Raw genomic sequence first — 16,394 nt, forward strand, 5'->3', positions numbered from 1 at the left:
TGTGGGCCCTGCCCCTGGGCTCCCAGGGAAGCTCGACTGTTAGTTACCAAGATCAGAATGACTTCACCAAACTTCAAAGCACGAGCTCTACTGCTGCCCCGAGCGCGCATTGTACATCTGTTCGCAAATAACCTAAAAGAAACATTTCAGACTAAAGATGAGAGTAACAATCTCCCTAAGTTCTGTTCCCATACTTCTGAAGCCTGCAGCCTTGCACATAAAGTTTGTGATTTTTCTGAAATGTCCTTCATCATGGTGATTTGTAACTCTTGATGTAACAAAAAACCACATATAACCCTGTAGTAAATGTTCGTTCTCAGGAGCACTCTCTTCTTTGTGAAGATTGTGGATCCCGGGGCAGCTGTCCTCACTTGGGCTCGAATAAAACTCTCTTCCTTCTTTTTTTCCTTTTGCAATTCTCAAAGGTTTGCTCATTTTGCTGCGGACAGAGGGACTGAGACTCTTGACCACCAGGAAATGGCTCCTGTCGAGGGTGGTGGGAAGGCTGCTGCTCAGAAGCTTTCTGGCCTGGCCTCCACGGCATGGCCATCAGGACACTGAACCCCCAGGCCCCAGGCCCGAGGATGGGAAACCACATTTCCCCCTAGCTTGCTAAAGGCAGGTTGGGACTTTTTAAAGGAACACCTCACTAAAGGGAAGAAGGAAAAAAGTGTAAACGCATAGGGACAGATGACTTAAGATGCCTGGATTTCTCTTCCAAAGTGCCAGATTAACCTGAGGGAGAAGACAAACATGTTTTGTTTGTTTAAGGCTTTTACTTATTTGAGAGATAGAGCACAAGCAGGGGGAGGAGCAGAGGGAGAGGGAGAAGCAGATCCCCACTGAGTAGGGAGTCCGGCTTGACTCAGGGGCTCAATCCCAGGACCCCAGGATCATGACCAGAGTGGAAGGTGGGTGCTTAACCTACTGAGCCCCCTCGGCATCCCAAAAGGTGATTATGTTTTGAACACCTACGATATGTCAGGCAAGAATCTAAGTATTTCATATACATTGGCTAACTTACTCCAATTCAAGCTTCACAACAGTTTTGTGAAATAGATTTTATGCCCATTTTATGAAGACAAGCAATGCCTGGGGAGCTTAAGGTTCTAAACTTCAGTTCCCATGGGTGGCTTGGGATTCAAACCCAGGTCCAATAGCATGACCAGTGCCAGTTCCACTGAGCTTGGATGTCCTGGCAGCCACTCACCTCGTCTGTCTTTGCTGGGAAATCTGGGGAGCCCTGTGCTAAAACACTTGGTTGTTTGTTTTCTGGTCCTGAAGTCTTTCCCTGTGTCTAGGACTCCTTCAGCTCTATGAAGCCCCAAAAGGGTGATCGGTTAATATCTCCTCTCCCCACCCGAAGGAGTCAACATTTCTGGGTCAACTTTGGCCCTTGACAGTCAGATTCTAAGACTCTTGCCTTTTTTCTCTTTTGTGAAGGAAAGTTTTGGCTTTCCTATTCAGTGTGACCAGCTAAGATGTGATTTTCAGAGGCCAGGCACTTGAGGGAATGGCACAGGCAGTCCAAAAGACCCAGACAAAAAAGAGATTTAGGGGAACATCTTAAGAACCCTCCAGGGCCACTGCTTACAGGCACATCAAGCCTTCTATGTAGCTAAAATCAATAAAAGTATAACCTCTGTTCTGTAGGGAGGAGAGTCCATGACAGTTATGAGATTTAAAAAGGCTATGTATTATACTAAATATTAGAAGCCACAAACGGTCCAAACCCTTCACGTAACCTTTGAAAAAATAGGGACCCAGAGTGTGAAGTGACTTTACTACAGGTCCAACAACTGGTAGACTTTCAACTTGCAGTCCAATGTTCCCTATGCTCTGCCACTAAAGAGACAAGCTGGGGGGCGCGGGGAGCTCAGGGTTGGCTCACCCAACAGGAGGGGACCACAGTCGTATTAAAAGAGGAAGTTGCCATGTCCAGCCAGGAGCAGCTGACATGTTATTGAGGCTCTGGGTCCTGAGCCCGGGTGCTCCCGACCAACCGCTGTCACCCTGAGCACTCTTTCCTCTTGTGAAGAGTTGTACCTCAGAGGTCCTGGGTGCCTTGGGACATATGGAGAGCAGTGTGTAGAGGAGAAAGATGGAGTTTGTTCAGAGAGTAAGGAGAGCTTGGGCCATAGTTCTCAAATTCTCTCGGCTCCAGCTATACTACGGGAATGCCCGCTCACCGTCCAACAGTCTGGCCCAGGGGTGGGTGTGGGGTGGCTGCTGTTTCATGCCCAGTGTCCCACCTCTTCCTGTCTCCCTGCCTTTGGCCCCCCTCAGGCCCAGAAGAAGCCACAGGGAGGCACATACCAAGCTCGAAGCTGCTTTTATTGGGGAGGAGGGGGACTGAAGGGAGTCCTCCCAGATCTAGCGCAAGTGCTCCAAACTTAGGAAAGAAATACAATAAATAGGTGATAAGTGGGGAGGGCTCTCAACGCAGGGAGAAGGGGCTCCGCTGGTCTCAACCCCTGGGCTTGTGCTGTGTGAGCTGGGGTGTGGGGTTCGATGCAAACTGGGGACCCGAGAGTGGATTTTTCAAGGTTCCAAAAAGTATCAGATCTGTCATCCTGCTTGGTCTCAGAAGTGTCTGGGTTGGGACCTAATGACTCATCTGAGGAAAGAAAAGGATTAAGGCGAGGCGGGTGCCCAGTGAGGGCTTCCCCGGGGCTCGTGGCAACCATCAGCCTAGAGCATGAAGTCAAGCCTCTGGGGCTGTATCCTGTGCCCAGGACCTGTCGCACTCCATTCTGGCCCAGGGCTGGGCCTGCGGGACTGTCCACCTAGCTTTGTCCCTCCCACCCGGGGAGCATCCCGCATTTCCTGTGGGGGTCAGGGGCCCCGGGTGTCTTCACCCCCAGCATCCTTCTGACGGCATCTAACCGTGCCAGGCCCCGTGGGGCCTCCTGTGGACACAGCATCTGCAGCTCTCCGGGTCTCAGGTGAAGCAGCTGGCTCCCTGTGAGGAACCTGAGGCTCTTCACAGTTCTGGGAACGAGAACGGGGAGCAGTCAGCGGCAGAGCGAAGGACCTGGGCCTGCGTATTTGGGGCTTGGTCTATTTTGGAGCATTGGATGAGAGGCTGTTTGGGCTTGGAGGCTGGGGTTGCAGGAGAATTCAGGGAATATGGTATCTGGAGGTGAAGAAGAAAGATTCACATGTTGGCTTAAACCTATTTCAGGACTCCAGGGTTTGACTCGAGAAATGCCCTGGAAGAGAATTTTGTGGTGGGAAGGGGTGGCTGGCAGCTGAAGTTCTTCCTGAGCTCCCGGGGATCCTGCTCTCTTCCCCAAGGCAGAGGCTTCTCATTTAGTGCTTTAGGCCAGGCATGGACACTCCCATTCTTCTGCTCTAACTCAGCAGGTGGGGGGCACTGCGGGTCTCTTCTGTACCCCATAGGTTCTGTGTCTCTGGCTTTCCTTGGCTATTATTTGAGTCCTTTGAAGAGGTTCTCCTGACACACCCTCTGTGGCTAGGCACTTACGTGGTGGAGAAGTTCTCAGCCTGCAGCCAGGCTCTGACCTCCTCAGGTGTTGAGCTAAGTCAAAGCATTGGAGCCTAAAATCAGGGGAGCTGGGGGTCAGAGGCCATCTCATTTTTTTAAAAGATTTTATTTATTTATTTGACAGAGACAGTGAGAGACGGAACACAAGCAGGGTGAGCAGGAGAGGGAGAAGCAGGCTTCCCGCTGATCAGGGAGCCCCATGGGGGGCTCTATCCCAGGATGCTGAGACCATGACCTGAGCTGAAGGCAGACGCTTAATGACTGTGCCACCCAGGTGCCCTCATCTCATTTCTACCCACAGCCCCCATCATCCGAGCCCCTGCTCTGGGTTCCTGTCAAATCACTTATCTCACTCCATGGTTTGCTTCTTTGGTGGGGGCAAGGCTTATTCTCTGCTTTGGCCCCATGATAAACTTGGCATGTAGTAAGCCTGTGATAGTACCGATGAACTTGAACCAGGACTATCCCCTCCACTTGTCATTGAATCCTTCCTGCTCCCACCCCCGACTTATAGTTTCTGGATAGTCTAGGCTGGGTGGTACCCGAGAAGGTGACTGGTTCTGGCTCCTGGAGGCCCTCTACTGTAGGGGCTCTAGGATGTTGCTGGGAATGTAGCCGGTCTGTCTCTTCTCATTCTTCACCAGCCACCACTGCTTGCTCTGGTCCAGGACCTGCCGAGAGGCACTACCTCAGTCACCTGAGCCTCTGTCCACACACCACACCCCAACAAGGCTTTCTTCCTTCCTGCCCTCCCCCACCCTTCTTCTTCCTATCTAGGCCACCCACCCCAGCAGCCACATACCTAGACCACCAACATCCGGCTGCCTATGAATCCCACCAACCACCACCTCCTTTCCTAGGCTCAAGCCAATGCCTCACCTCCAACACCTCTCCCTGGGCCACAGTCAGTTCCTGTGGGTTCCTGGCTTCAAACTCATATAGGACTTGCATTTTCAGGGCTGGCTTGACAGGTCTGGGGATGGAGGGCGTGTGGTTGGGGTCCCCAGGCTGAAGGCCACCGTGTGTCTCCTCTTGAGCGAAGTGGGAGATTCTCCCTAACTCAGGGCTTTCCCCCCTCCCCCCGACCACACACAGAGTCAGGATGGCTGGAGAATGGAACCATTAGAGACTGAGTCCCTGTCCCAGCCCCAGATATCTCCTGCCTGGAGTCTAGTGGTGACTTCTCAGCTTCTTCAGGGTTTAATGGCAGGTCAGTGTAAGACAGGGCTTGAGGTGGGGTCTCCCACAGCTTGGAGGGGTCTGAAATGTCACTGATTTCTGAAGACTCTGCTAGCACTGGACCCTTCTATGTCTGAGTTCTCCTCTGAGTGCTTTATACCTGAGCTCTGGGAAATCAGAGGCATGTGCAGGTTGTATGATGAGAAGGATTGGAGTCTGAGAAGGTAAAACACTGCTTTTCACCTAAGTTGGGCAGGGGGGCAAGTGACCAGCTCTAAGTGAGCCCAGAGGGTTTCTGAGTTGTAGAATCCATGGATCCACAGGGTCAGTCCTGCCCTTCCCTCCCCAGAATCATACTGTCCCTACTAAGCCCAGGGCGTACCGGAAGGAGGTAAAGTTCTGGTATCCTGAGGGTGCCTGTAGGGGAAAAAAAAGAGCGAGCAGGAGCAGGGAGTCAGCCAGCATGGTGGTCGGGAGCTGGGGTATCATACCACAGCCCTGCTCCCACACACCTGCCTCATATCCCCTCCCCTGCCTGGCGACCCTGTAGGTCCGGGTCCCTCTGCGAACCTACCTTCCACGTCATTGTCATGGTGCTGTGGTTTGGACTGAGAGGGCAGAAAGGAGCAAGAGAACAGGGCTTTGAGCAGGGCGATTTGCGAAGCTCCCCTTACCTGGCTGGAGGGTTCTGGAAGCTGCCAACCATCAGAAAATGTTGGTTGGTAGGGCGGGGGCTCAACGCCTGTCCAGTCGGCCCTGAGGAGAGAACAGAGCTCAGTCCACTCTGTGCCTGGCTGTTGGATGTGGATAGGGAGGAGACGGCAGGACCCAGCCTCGGGATCTTCTAGGGAAGGGGGGACATGGCCTGTGAGCACAGATAAAAGGCCAGACACCCATACGGGGGCACATGGTGAAGCGCGCACACCTCCCACTGTGTGGGGCTCTGCAGCCCAGCCTCACCCCACCTGTCAAGTGCAGATACATCCACTTATGTAAGAACAGGCTGGGTCCTTCAGTGAAAGGATAAGGGGTTTGGATCAAAGGGGTGGAACCACAGAGTGTCGCAGCTGGAAGACCGCCCTCACCTCGGGGCCTCGAGCAGGGCTTCTCAGACCTGTTTTTCATATCTTGGCAGCAGCTCTGTTTCCTTTGGCTAACTCGTGGGTGGAACTCCACCTCGAATTATAGGACCTGCTATGTTTGAGTCTAAGGTGGCGACTGCTCCTTGCTTCCCCACCTTCCCTCCCCCTCCTGGCCCACTGCACCACCACTGCTGGAAGAGGAATCTCTTCCAAGGGTCTGTCCCTGGGGAAACCCCGCTCACCTTGAGGAAACTCCCTCCCTCCCTCACCAGGCCAGAGGGGAGTATTCCTTCTGGAACGCCCCGGGGTTACTGCTCCTCTCCCACTGTATCTCATATGCTTCCCATATCTGTGTTTCTCACTCTCCGGAGCCCCTCTAGAGTGTCCCGAGTGCAGTGGGTAGTACATTGGAGGCAGCTAGTATCTACTAGTATCTACCCAACGGGCATGAATACACTATTCTTTTTCATTGGTTCCCTTCCTTTACCCTAAAAACATTCTCAAGTCTTCCCTTGACCCTGCTAATATTCCTTTCAGGCAGTCATTCTAGCACCTTCTCTTTTCTGAGGATGTGTCTATACACTCTGCCTACATTTTCTTACCTCCGGGTCTTTCCTTATTTTTTGCAACCTGATTTTTAGCTCTGCTATTACTCTATCAAAACTCATTCTTGGGGCACCTGGAGGCTTCGTTGGTTAAGTGTCTACCTTCGGCCCAGGTCATGATCCCAGGGTCCTGGGATCGAATCCCACAGAGTCCCACATCAGGCTCCCTGCTCAGCAGGGAATCTGCTTCTCCCTCTCTTTCTGCCCTTTCCCCCTGCTTGTGCTCTCTCTCTCTATTTCTCATGCTTTCTCTCAAATAAATAAAATCTTTAAAAAACAACAACAACAACTTGTTCTTCAAAAGTCCCAGTAATCTCCCAGTTGCCAAATACAATGGCCTTGTAGGGTCTATATGCTTCTAGATCACCACAGCATTTAGTGCCATTTGTAACTTCTGGTCAATTTGCCTATAAGCAAGTCACTTAAATATAATTTGCCAAAACTCAACTCGTTTGAGGGTTTTTACATCTTTTGGGTTAGTCTCTTTTCTGTATTGTCTTTCCATTCATCCATTCGTTGATTTTTGATTATTTGAAGAAACTGGAAAATATTTTAGGACACATCTGACTTCATTTTATATTTGAAATAATAAACAGGGACAGAGAAGAGAACAGAAATTACTGGGGACTGGGGAGAGGGAGGCATGGGTACAGAGTTTCTGTTTGGCATGATGAAAAAAGTTCTGGAAACAGCGGGGACAGTTACACAACACAGGGAACATAACCTAATGCTATTGAATTATATACTTTAAATGGTAAATCTTATCTTATGTATGTTCTCCCACAATGAAATCAATAAACGACACCGAGTTTTAATTCATGTCTTTAGACAGATGGGGTGAAAATTCTTCTAACGAGGCTGCACAGGGAAGGGCTGCCCATCAGACAGAAGACTCACTAGCACAACTGGCTGATTTCCTGGTTGACTCCTCTCTTTCTTTCTAAAACCCTCTTCTCTCCTGCATTTCATGCCTCTCCTTTTTTGTTTCTCCTTTTAACTCTGGAATTTCTCTTGGCCTCCTTGATCCTTTCCCCTCTTTGCCACCTGCATGGGGAAGTGTCCCTTCCTTTGTCTCCCAGGGGCTGGGGTGAGCCTTGATGGTTTAAGTGAGTCCCTGGGGCTCCCTCTGGAGCCCTTGCCCCAAGGGGCTCCAGATGTCGCTTCCGTGCTCGCTGTTCTCAAACCCACAGTCCAGCCAGGACCTCTCTCCTGTGTTCGGGGGCCCCTCACTATCTGGGGAATGTTTCACCGAAGGCCCAACTTGGTGCACCCCTGGCTGGTTCCACCTCCTGCCTGCTCCCCGAGGCCCTAGTCAGCGAGGCCTGACTGCGCTGTGGCCAATCTCATGGCCACATCGCGTAGTGTAGCTTTTTCTCTCTCCCCACCCTGGCCCACTGGTTGCTAAGTCTTAGTTGATGCGGCATCGGCAGCTCTTCCACCAGCAAGCTTCCAAGTCCGGCTGGATTGAGACAAAGTTTTCACTTTGTCCTTGACCAAAATGAGAAAATATTTTAATAGCAAGCAGGCTGCCAACTCTGCTTTCTTGGGAAGAGTTGTTCTTTCTTCCTTCAGTGGTGTGGGTGATGGTGAGTGGCCGACTTTTCGTTTTTGCTTTTTTTTTAACTGTTTGTACTTAGTCTAATAAAAAGTTGGGAACTCCATGTAGAGTCATCCCAAATTTGTTTTGCGTTATTTCTGACGTGTGACAACGTAGAGCCTGCCATCTCCAATGTCCTGCCCAATGCCCCCACGCCCAGGCCTTGTCCTCACTCACCGGCTGGTGGTCCAGGCCACACCCAGCCTCTTCCAGAAGTCAGTCTCAGCGGGGCTGAGGCAGGACTGCAGCAGGTCTATGGCTTTGGGGGTGAGGAGTGGGGAGATCACTTGGGTTGCTAGGCCAGGCTCAGGGCAATGGGCCAGGATCTAGGGGAGGGATGGAAGGTGTCAGGAAGCTGAGGCTCTCCCAGGGCCAGACAGGAGGGGGAAGGGGCCCGCAATTCTGGGCTTCCCTCTCTTGTAACCCCATACTGCCTCAGGCCTCCAGCTCCATTCCTGTCTCCCTTGATCCCTGGTGTCCTCGCACTGACCCAAGCCCATCTTGCCTGTTGAGGGGTTCTGTACACAGCAGGGGTGGTGTCTTGGAGTCAATGAGGATGCCGTATTGTGGGGAGCAAGGTGCAGGCCCCACAACCTTCCTCTGCCCCCTGCCTTCTGCCCTGGCCTCTGCTCTGTCTTAACCTCAGCCTGGCCTTCTTCGTCACCCTATGGTCCCCAAACTCACAGAGTCTAGAAGTTGGAAGAGGATGTGCACGAATTCAGGGGCGTTCCCCTCCTGCAGCCAGGTGGCCAGCTTCCCCTGGGGACACAGCACATTATGGGCTACTACCCTTCATCCTTCCCCACCTTCCCCAGGAGCCCAGGACCCTGTAACTGTTCAGGGGTTTGGGGGGGAGCCTGGCACTCTCCAAATGTCCCAAGAGGAGGAGGGGAGGTTCCCAGGGGAGAAGCTGGAGAGGGAAAGGACTTGGGGTGTCTCCAAGACCAGAGAGAAGGTGGTTGCTGGGGTGGGATGAGGGGAGGGCTGTGGACTTGCAAAGAGTCACATACTAGGAGGTTGAAGCTGTACTTGATCTTCTGGAAGCAATCCGTGTACTGGGCCTGTGTCATCACTACAGGGGAAGGCAAAGGTGGTGGGCTGTAGATCATCCCAAAACCACGCCCCCACCTTCCTCCCCTCCCCTGCTGCCCTCAGCACTCACCCCACTGATTCTTGCCCTTTTTCTTCCCCAGTTTCTTCTTCTTATGATTGTTCATTCCCTGGGCCTCCTTCAGCTTTCCCGTAAACAGCTCGATGTCCCTAAGGACGTGGCTTAGTATCTCCTGGACCCCAAACAACCATGCCCTTGAGTGGCCAGTTGGGCCCACCCTGCGACTCCCCTAACCTTGCCCCCGACCCTCTCCCACCTCCAACCAGAGTCTCAGGCCCAGCCAAGGGTCTGTTCAAGCCTCCCTGTTCCTCCTCAATCCCAGGCCTGCCGTGGCCATCCCGGGCCCAGACCCATAGAGCCTCAGCCAGCTCAAGACCACCCCCAGTTACCTCATCCCTCTCCAGATTCTTGGGGGATGGAGGCTGCAGCGGAGGAGGCAGAGTGATGGTGCCTGGTTCTCGGACACTGGAATTGCGTGCCAGGAACCTTGGGGATGGTGGTGTGCCTGCAATGGAAGGGGACCATGGCCCAGAACATTTTTGATCTTTGATCCAAAACTTCTTTCCATCTGCCCTCATGCCCCACACTTACTGCACCCTGCGGTCATCCAGTAGGGCTGTTCTGGAGGGGACCCCTGCTCCAGTGGGGGTGCCTGCTCCTTGGGGAATGACCTTTCCAGAGGAAGCCCCCTCCATCTGTCTTGGCTGGGGCGATGGGCTCCAGATGGGGGTCTGCTGAGCACAGGATGGGAACACAGCTTAGACGGGGCTCTTGGGACAGAGGCTCTGCCCTAGGATCAAGGGCAGCACCACCCTCTCCAGGAGAGCCACCTGCTCTGCTCCCTGGTCTCCATCTGGATTCACCCTACCTCATCTGCCTGCCCTGTGGGCCATCTCGGTCCCATGTCAGTCTCCCGGCACATCTCCAGGGTTCCTTGGGCCCAGTCCCAGCTCCTCCCCCGTGCCCATCTGCACCCTAGCCCCAGACTGGTCCCTCCCCAGTTCCAAGCCCAGGTCAGTGGAGCCACAGGCTCCTAGGATTTCCCAGAATTAGGGCCAGGGCCTGACCTACCCAGGCCCAGGCTCTGAGATCCTGCAGGTGGGCAGGGGACACAGACCGCCTACCTTTGCTGTTGCACCTCCTCCAGGGCCCTCTGCAGGATGGTCCTTAGTTGCTCTGCCTGGAGGAAGTGGCAATCAGGCAGGCTGTATGTGTGTCGGCGGTGGGAGGTTTTCAGGGGGACCCTGTACCCACTTCCTCCCCAACGCCGCCCCTGGTCCCTCACCCCCACTTCCTGGCACTGGAAGAGCAGAGTGCTGGTGGCTGGCAGGCCTGACTCCTGCACCGTGATGGACAGGATGGAGTTGTAGGAGCAGGTGTTGAGTGCCGTGTCCATGGCCTGGATGCTGTCCAAGCAGTAAGAGTCCAGCTCCTCCTGGGCCAGACAGAGAGTTCGGCCGTGACGTCACTGAGCAGTGGGGTGGCTACTGGGAACTCCTAACCTGGGCTGCCCCAGATCTCCCTGTGGCCCGGGACAGGGTGTCGTCTTCCCTGACCCTGATGCTTCTGTCCCCCAAGCCTCCCTAGGCCTGGGTGTGTACTGTATATGGGGACAGGTAGCTGCTGCTTGGGACACAGAAGTGGTAGAGTCCATGCCCCATGCTGGCTTCTCCAAAACCCATGTGTGCTGTGACCCACTGCCGAGTCTGGTGGGGTGGGGGGTGCTGACCTTTGTCTCAATGTCCAGCAGCTGGAACCAGCCATCTCTGACCTGCAGGAGCAAGTCTTGGCTCCACACCCGGCCCTGGGCATCCATCTCCTGCAGCTTCCTCAGGGCATCCCTGGGGTCCTGGACTTTATGCGTCCCCAGCTTACATGTCATCAGGTGCTGAGGGGAAAGGAGGTTTGGAGAGAGGGCACGCAGGTGGTGGTGGGCAAGGCTGGGGGAAAGGCAGCAGAGGATGTGTTCCTGGCCTCCTTGTCGGGGAGGTCCCAGGCCATCCCCATAGAGAAGCCTTCAAGGGCCGATGGGAGACCAGGAGCAGCTGGGCTAGGATAGGGCCCCGGGAGTCAGGGTCAGATGAGCTGTGCCAGAGCCTTCAGGACTCTGGAGGAAGGATGTCATGAAGGATGTCGTGGCCCTTACCAGCCCAGGCCAGCAGAGGGGGCTGTTTGGTGGTAGATGTGGGCTCTAATAACCCAACAAAAAAAGTCTGAACTCCTCTGGGCTGGATATAGGACCCGCAGATTCTGTCTCTGGGTTTCTTTGCTGCCTTTGGGAATCCACCATCCCAGCCTGGTCCTTCCCCTCACTGCCCGAGCATTTCCTGCCTCCCTGCCTTGGCTCACGCTCTTCCCCATGCCCAGAAGGCTTTTCCCACTTCTGCTAGTCTAGCCCTTTCCCGTCTCCCAGGAAGATCAAGAGCTCCCCCTCTGAGTTTTGCCTGATGAAGGCCATGGTCATCTCGGTCTCACTCAGAGCCTTGCCCCGTGCGAATCCTATCATCCTGGTAGGTGTTCTCTGTTACTCTCCTTCCTCGAGGAGACCCCTCCCTTCTCCCATCCAAATGCCACCTTCAAAAGCCGCAGTCCTACCCCTTGCCCTCTCCTCCAGGCCCTTGCTGGGGGGCCACCATTACCTCCTGCTCCTGATGCCCCGCTCTGCTCTCTGCCCAGCCCTCAGCGCCTCTCTGGGTGTTCATGCTGCCTACATGTTCTGGGTTGCCTACACGACCTCATGCACATCTGGGACACAGCTCCTCTTGCTCCCACCTGCCAGGTCTCATGGACCCAGTTCCCAGTGAGGCCCAGGACTCCACCTGGCTGAGGGGTGGGGAGCCCCGCCCCTGCTGCCCTGCAAGCCTCCAGACCACTGCCCCTGTGTCCCTCCCTGCTTCTTCCCCCTGAGAGCCTAAATCTGCTGTCTGCCCCCAGTGTGTCAGCCTGATGAGGTGTCTGCTCGTCCCCCCAACAGCCTTCCAGCCTGCGCTTGCCCTGTGGTGTCTGCAGCCCATCAGGCCACCAGATCTCACAGTGCCCGTGCCATCTGCCTGCACAAGCGGGGCTGGAGCCTTCCTTTCAGCCCCCAAGTAGCGCACGCCTGCCCTGGGGGCTCTAGCCCAGACCTCTCCCTGCTGAGACAGGGATCTGCTGGAGTCCTTGCAGGGACCGCTGTCCTCCCACAGGCCCTCCTCCTGCCGCCGTGCTGGGTTCTGGTCAAAGAACACTGGCCCAGGGTTACTCACCTCCACCCTGTGCTGCAGACAGGTGGGCTCAGAGGAGATGGCCTGCAGGTAGTCCTTCCGCTGCACTGCAGGGGAGTTAAGCAAGGGGATGGAGGGCAAGGAACCCAGGGGGGGGGGGGGGGGGGTGGTCAGTGACGGGGGGGGGGGGGGGGGGGGGGGGGGGGGGAGACCCCTGACAGTGGGGGTTCCAGGATGGAAGGAGAGAGCAGACCAGAGGGGGCGCTTACGGTAAATGGCTCTGCTGCTGGGCCGGGACATGCTGGCACAGTGAGAGGACTTCCAGAATCTACACTGAACCACAGAGACAGCCATCAGGGCTGGGGAGGAAAACACAAGGGCAGAACCGGGCAGGAGACACGCTCTTGCAGCTCGCCCCTCGCTCAGGCCTGGGGCCTCCAGGACCAGATCCAAAACTTCTGGCTCCAGGGGCCTTTCTGGAACCATCTGCAGCCTTGAGTTCCTCCAAGGAGCCCCATCTCGCCTGGGCCGGGGAGGCTCAAGGCAGGCTCCTGGCAGGCTCCTGACCTCCCATTTTTTTGGTCACTAAGGCTCCTTCCCTTGGGCTCGAGAAGGCCGTGTGGACAGGCACCTGGGAACATACCCTGTCTTGGGCCTGAATGTGAAAGATGCCAGGTCCATGGGCTGCACCTAGCTTCTGGAGGAAAGGCGGCAGGTACAGCAGCCTTCCTTGCCAAAACAAGCCTCTTGTCCAAGCCTGTTTCGGTTCTGCAAATCCGGAAGAGGTCGATGTTGCCTCTTAAGCTGCGGTCGAACTTAGGAGGGGTGTGTTGTGTGTGTCTATCTGTTTGCACACTTTAATCACGGGGCTCTGTAGGATTTGTCAATGATCTGCACCTCCCTGAATGTCTTAGATAATCAAGACTCCTGTCTCCTCACCTTTCCATACTCTGAACCCTCTGCCCAGAGCCTCTCCCTACTCAGCCCTTGAAATCCAGCTCAAGGATCACCTCCTCCGTGAAGCCCCCCCTTGACCACCACTCTCCCCTGCCCAGAGTGCCCTCCCGATGCCACGGCCAACCTTGTATGTTTCTCACAAAGATAGCCACTCTGGTTAGCGTGCGAACCTGGGGCTGCACCCCTTACAAACACCGTATTTCACTTTCATTCCCATTGCTTGGACTTCTTTGGCTCTACGCACTGTTCTATGGACTTCACCCTCATCAACTCACTTAGTCCTCAAAACCCCCTCACCCGGAGGGTGCTGTTATCGTTCCATTTACCCGATGGGGACTCTGAGGCTCAAAGAGGGTAGCAGGCTTGAGGTCACCAGCGAGTATTTCCTGGAGAATGAGCCTAGCCCAGTCTGGCTGCACACTCCAGGCTTTAACTGTGTAGATATATCTCTGCCACAGGGCTGTGACCTGCAGAGGACAGACTTGTCTTGCCATGGCTGTCTCCCCAGTGCCTTCCCAACATGGGGCGGGCGGGGGGGTTGTCTAGAATACACACAGGTTGAAAAGCAATGGAGGTAAGTATAGTGCGTGTGCATGCGTGGGTGGGGGGGGAGTGAACTGAGCATGTGGGTCAAGGGTAAGTGTCACTGGGATGACATGTGTATGCATCATGAATAGGGTATCAAGTCTGTGGGCACGATGCATCTCCATGGTGTGTCTGGGTTGTTCAGAAACCCTGAAATATCCCGGGCAAAGTATAAGAGAGCAGCCCACACCTGTTTATTAGGACTGTTATGAAAATAACAGAGGTTCTGATAAGATGACTCAGGGATGGGGAAATCAGTTGCTAGGAAACGACTGAGGGATTGTGGAGGAGGTGGCTGGCTCTGTTTTCCTTGTTTGGGAGCACCCAGTCTCCTTGGAGGGGACAGGGCTGCTGGAAGCCTGCTCTTCCCCACTCTACCCCCCAGGGTGCAACACTTCCTGCTTCAGGTCCGGAAGAGAAAGAAGAGAAAATGAGCTCTGCCTTGGTCAGCCCTACTCCCCTCCCCCCATGCCAGTATGTGGGTCCACGTGCGCAGGTCTCCCAGAACTGTCTGAAGCTCAGAATCGCAGATGACAGAAGAGGGGAGGCAGCTGGTTTTGGCCTGCTTTCCCCTTGGGGGAGGAGGGCTGTGGCCACCTAGTTGCCCCCATGTATCCCCTGAACTTAGGGGCTTGGCTCAGGGAGGGCGTGTCTGCATCACAGACCCTGGGAGAAGAAGACCAGAGATGCTTCTGGAATCCAGGCTTCTCCTGCCCTGCTTCCGAGCCAGCTAACCAGCCTGAGTCCCAAGCCTTTCTTGGGCTTGCTCTTCCTGGCAGCATCTGGGAACGGGCTGGAGACCTCAGCGGGGAAGACGTGGACTTGTTCCCACCACCCAGGATCTCCTGTGGCTGAGCGGCAACCCCTGCCCCCCATCTTCCTGAAGGCCAGGTCTTACCTGTGTCCTGGTGAGGTTTGTCTCCCCCGCAGGGGCTGCCGTTTGAGCCGGTGGTGGGAGCACAGTGGCTTCTCTGCCAGCAGCCACAGACAGAGGCCCTGTGACCGGCTGGCCTTGGCTGAGCCAGCAGGCCTTATGGTGATGACAGCATGAGGCAGCCACACCTGTGCTCTTTGGACTCCGGTGGGTGTGGTGGCTTCGTAGGCCAGCACCCACTCCACACGGAAGCCGGGACCTATGGCAGTGCCAAGCTTAGCCAGGGTCCCCCCAGGCCCAGCCTCCTCCTCTGCTCTCCCCCAGTGTTTGGGTGTGGACTTCTCTTCCTCTGCCTTTTGGGTTCCTCTGCTGAGGGCCCCAGTCTACCTCAGGCACTAGGGCTGGGGCTAGAAGGAGAGGGCCCCTTGGCCAGGGAGGCCTGGCTTCTGTGGTCAGGGGACAGGTGGTTAGAGGTGGCCCCCTAGGGTTTGGGGCACCTGTGCCCGTGGAGGTGCGGGTGCCACATGCATGGATGCATGATTGCGCATGCTCAGTGGTGCCCGTGAGTGGGACAGGGATCTTGGAAGAGCTGATGGGGACCGGGGGTGGGGGTCACCAGGGGGTATTACAAGGAGGGCTGAGACTCTCCCGGCAGTGCTACCTCATTCTGTCCTTTATTCTGTCTCCTCCCACCAGCAAGGAGCGCCCCCTCACCGTCCTTGCTCTTCCACTCACTTCTCACACCCCGCCCAGCCAACACTGCCCTGGATGGTCTGGAGTCCAGGGGTTAGATCCTGGACAGGGCCTTCCCCACCTGCAAGAGTCCATCAGGCACCTGCTTTAGGGGCCCTGGGCCAGCCCCTAGCCATGGCCTCATGGGACCTGGCCCTCCAGGCCTCCCTGGGGCTCAGCCTGTTGGTCTTCCAGCTTCTTCCTGGATAGGACAGCCTGTCACCCTGCCTCCTCCAGTCCCAGCCCCAGCTTCATCAAGGCCATAGCCACATTCCACCTCCGGCGCAGGCCCCAGTGCCCAGCTAAGTCCATGCTTCTGCCCCGCTCAGGATGAGCCTGCCCTTCGCATACTCCTCCCCTGATGTCAGTACAAGGACAGGAGACTCTCGCCCAGAGGACTGTGGGCAGGGGAAGGGGAAAGGCCCACCGCAGAGATAAACATGAATCTTAGGCCAGAGAGACAAGGAGCACCACCTGGCACTGTGGGCTCTTGCTCTCCACAGTGCCCTGTGGGGTGAGGGGGGGCCCTTGGGAACAGTGTGGGCTTCCCCAGACAGGAGCCCTTTGCGGCCTGGGTGCGGCTGGCCCCAGGCCTTTGTGTCAAGCACTGAGGACATCTGCCCGAGGGGAGCCCTCCAGGGAAGAGGGGACTTAGGAGGGACAGAGAGGCCAGACCATCCGCCCCGGGGATGTGGGGGCCATTACTGGTGCTTTTGCACAAAGAAAACTCCAGGTACCAAAGTATTTCTTTAGTGAAGTCATCCTGGCTGGAACTCAAAGGACATCTCCTTGAACTATGAGGCCAGGAGGGTTTGGATCTCATTCACTCACTCACTCACTCACTCCCCAGCTCTATATGGGGGGCTTCCCATTGGCCGGGCCCCTAGCTAGATGCTAGGAGATACCTTGGGACTCAGCCCGAGTTCAGTGTCTCCCTCTAAACAACCCAGCCTCACCACCC

The 16,394-nt window shown here is 55.5% G+C and overlaps 1 protein-coding gene across 1 annotated transcript; it reads right to left on the reverse strand.

Moving 5' to 3' along the window:
• Window positions 1-2,613: 2,613 nt before the first annotated feature.
• On the reverse strand, window positions 2,614-12,585 carry LOC111142941 (EPS8 like 3). Its single transcript, XM_022496300.1, is given in 18 exon segments — window positions 2,614-2,617; window positions 2,806-2,991; window positions 3,488-3,561; window positions 4,051-4,179; window positions 4,388-4,496; window positions 5,070-5,104; window positions 5,362-5,443; window positions 8,149-8,297; window positions 8,656-8,730; window positions 8,982-9,043; window positions 9,134-9,254; window positions 9,472-9,587; window positions 9,674-9,813; window positions 10,207-10,262; window positions 10,368-10,517; window positions 10,812-10,970; window positions 12,328-12,392; window positions 12,555-12,585. Coding segments are annotated over 18 exon segments (1,743 nt in total).
• Window positions 12,586-16,394: the final 3,809 nt, after the last annotated feature.

The sequence above is a fragment of the Enhydra lutris genome, unplaced genomic scaffold (assembly GCF_002288905.1).
Source record: "Enhydra lutris kenyoni isolate GAN:26980312 unplaced genomic scaffold, ASM228890v2 scaffoldscaffold9, whole genome shotgun sequence".
In the NCBI taxonomy this organism is placed as follows: domain Eukaryota; kingdom Metazoa; phylum Chordata; class Mammalia; order Carnivora; family Mustelidae; genus Enhydra; species Enhydra lutris.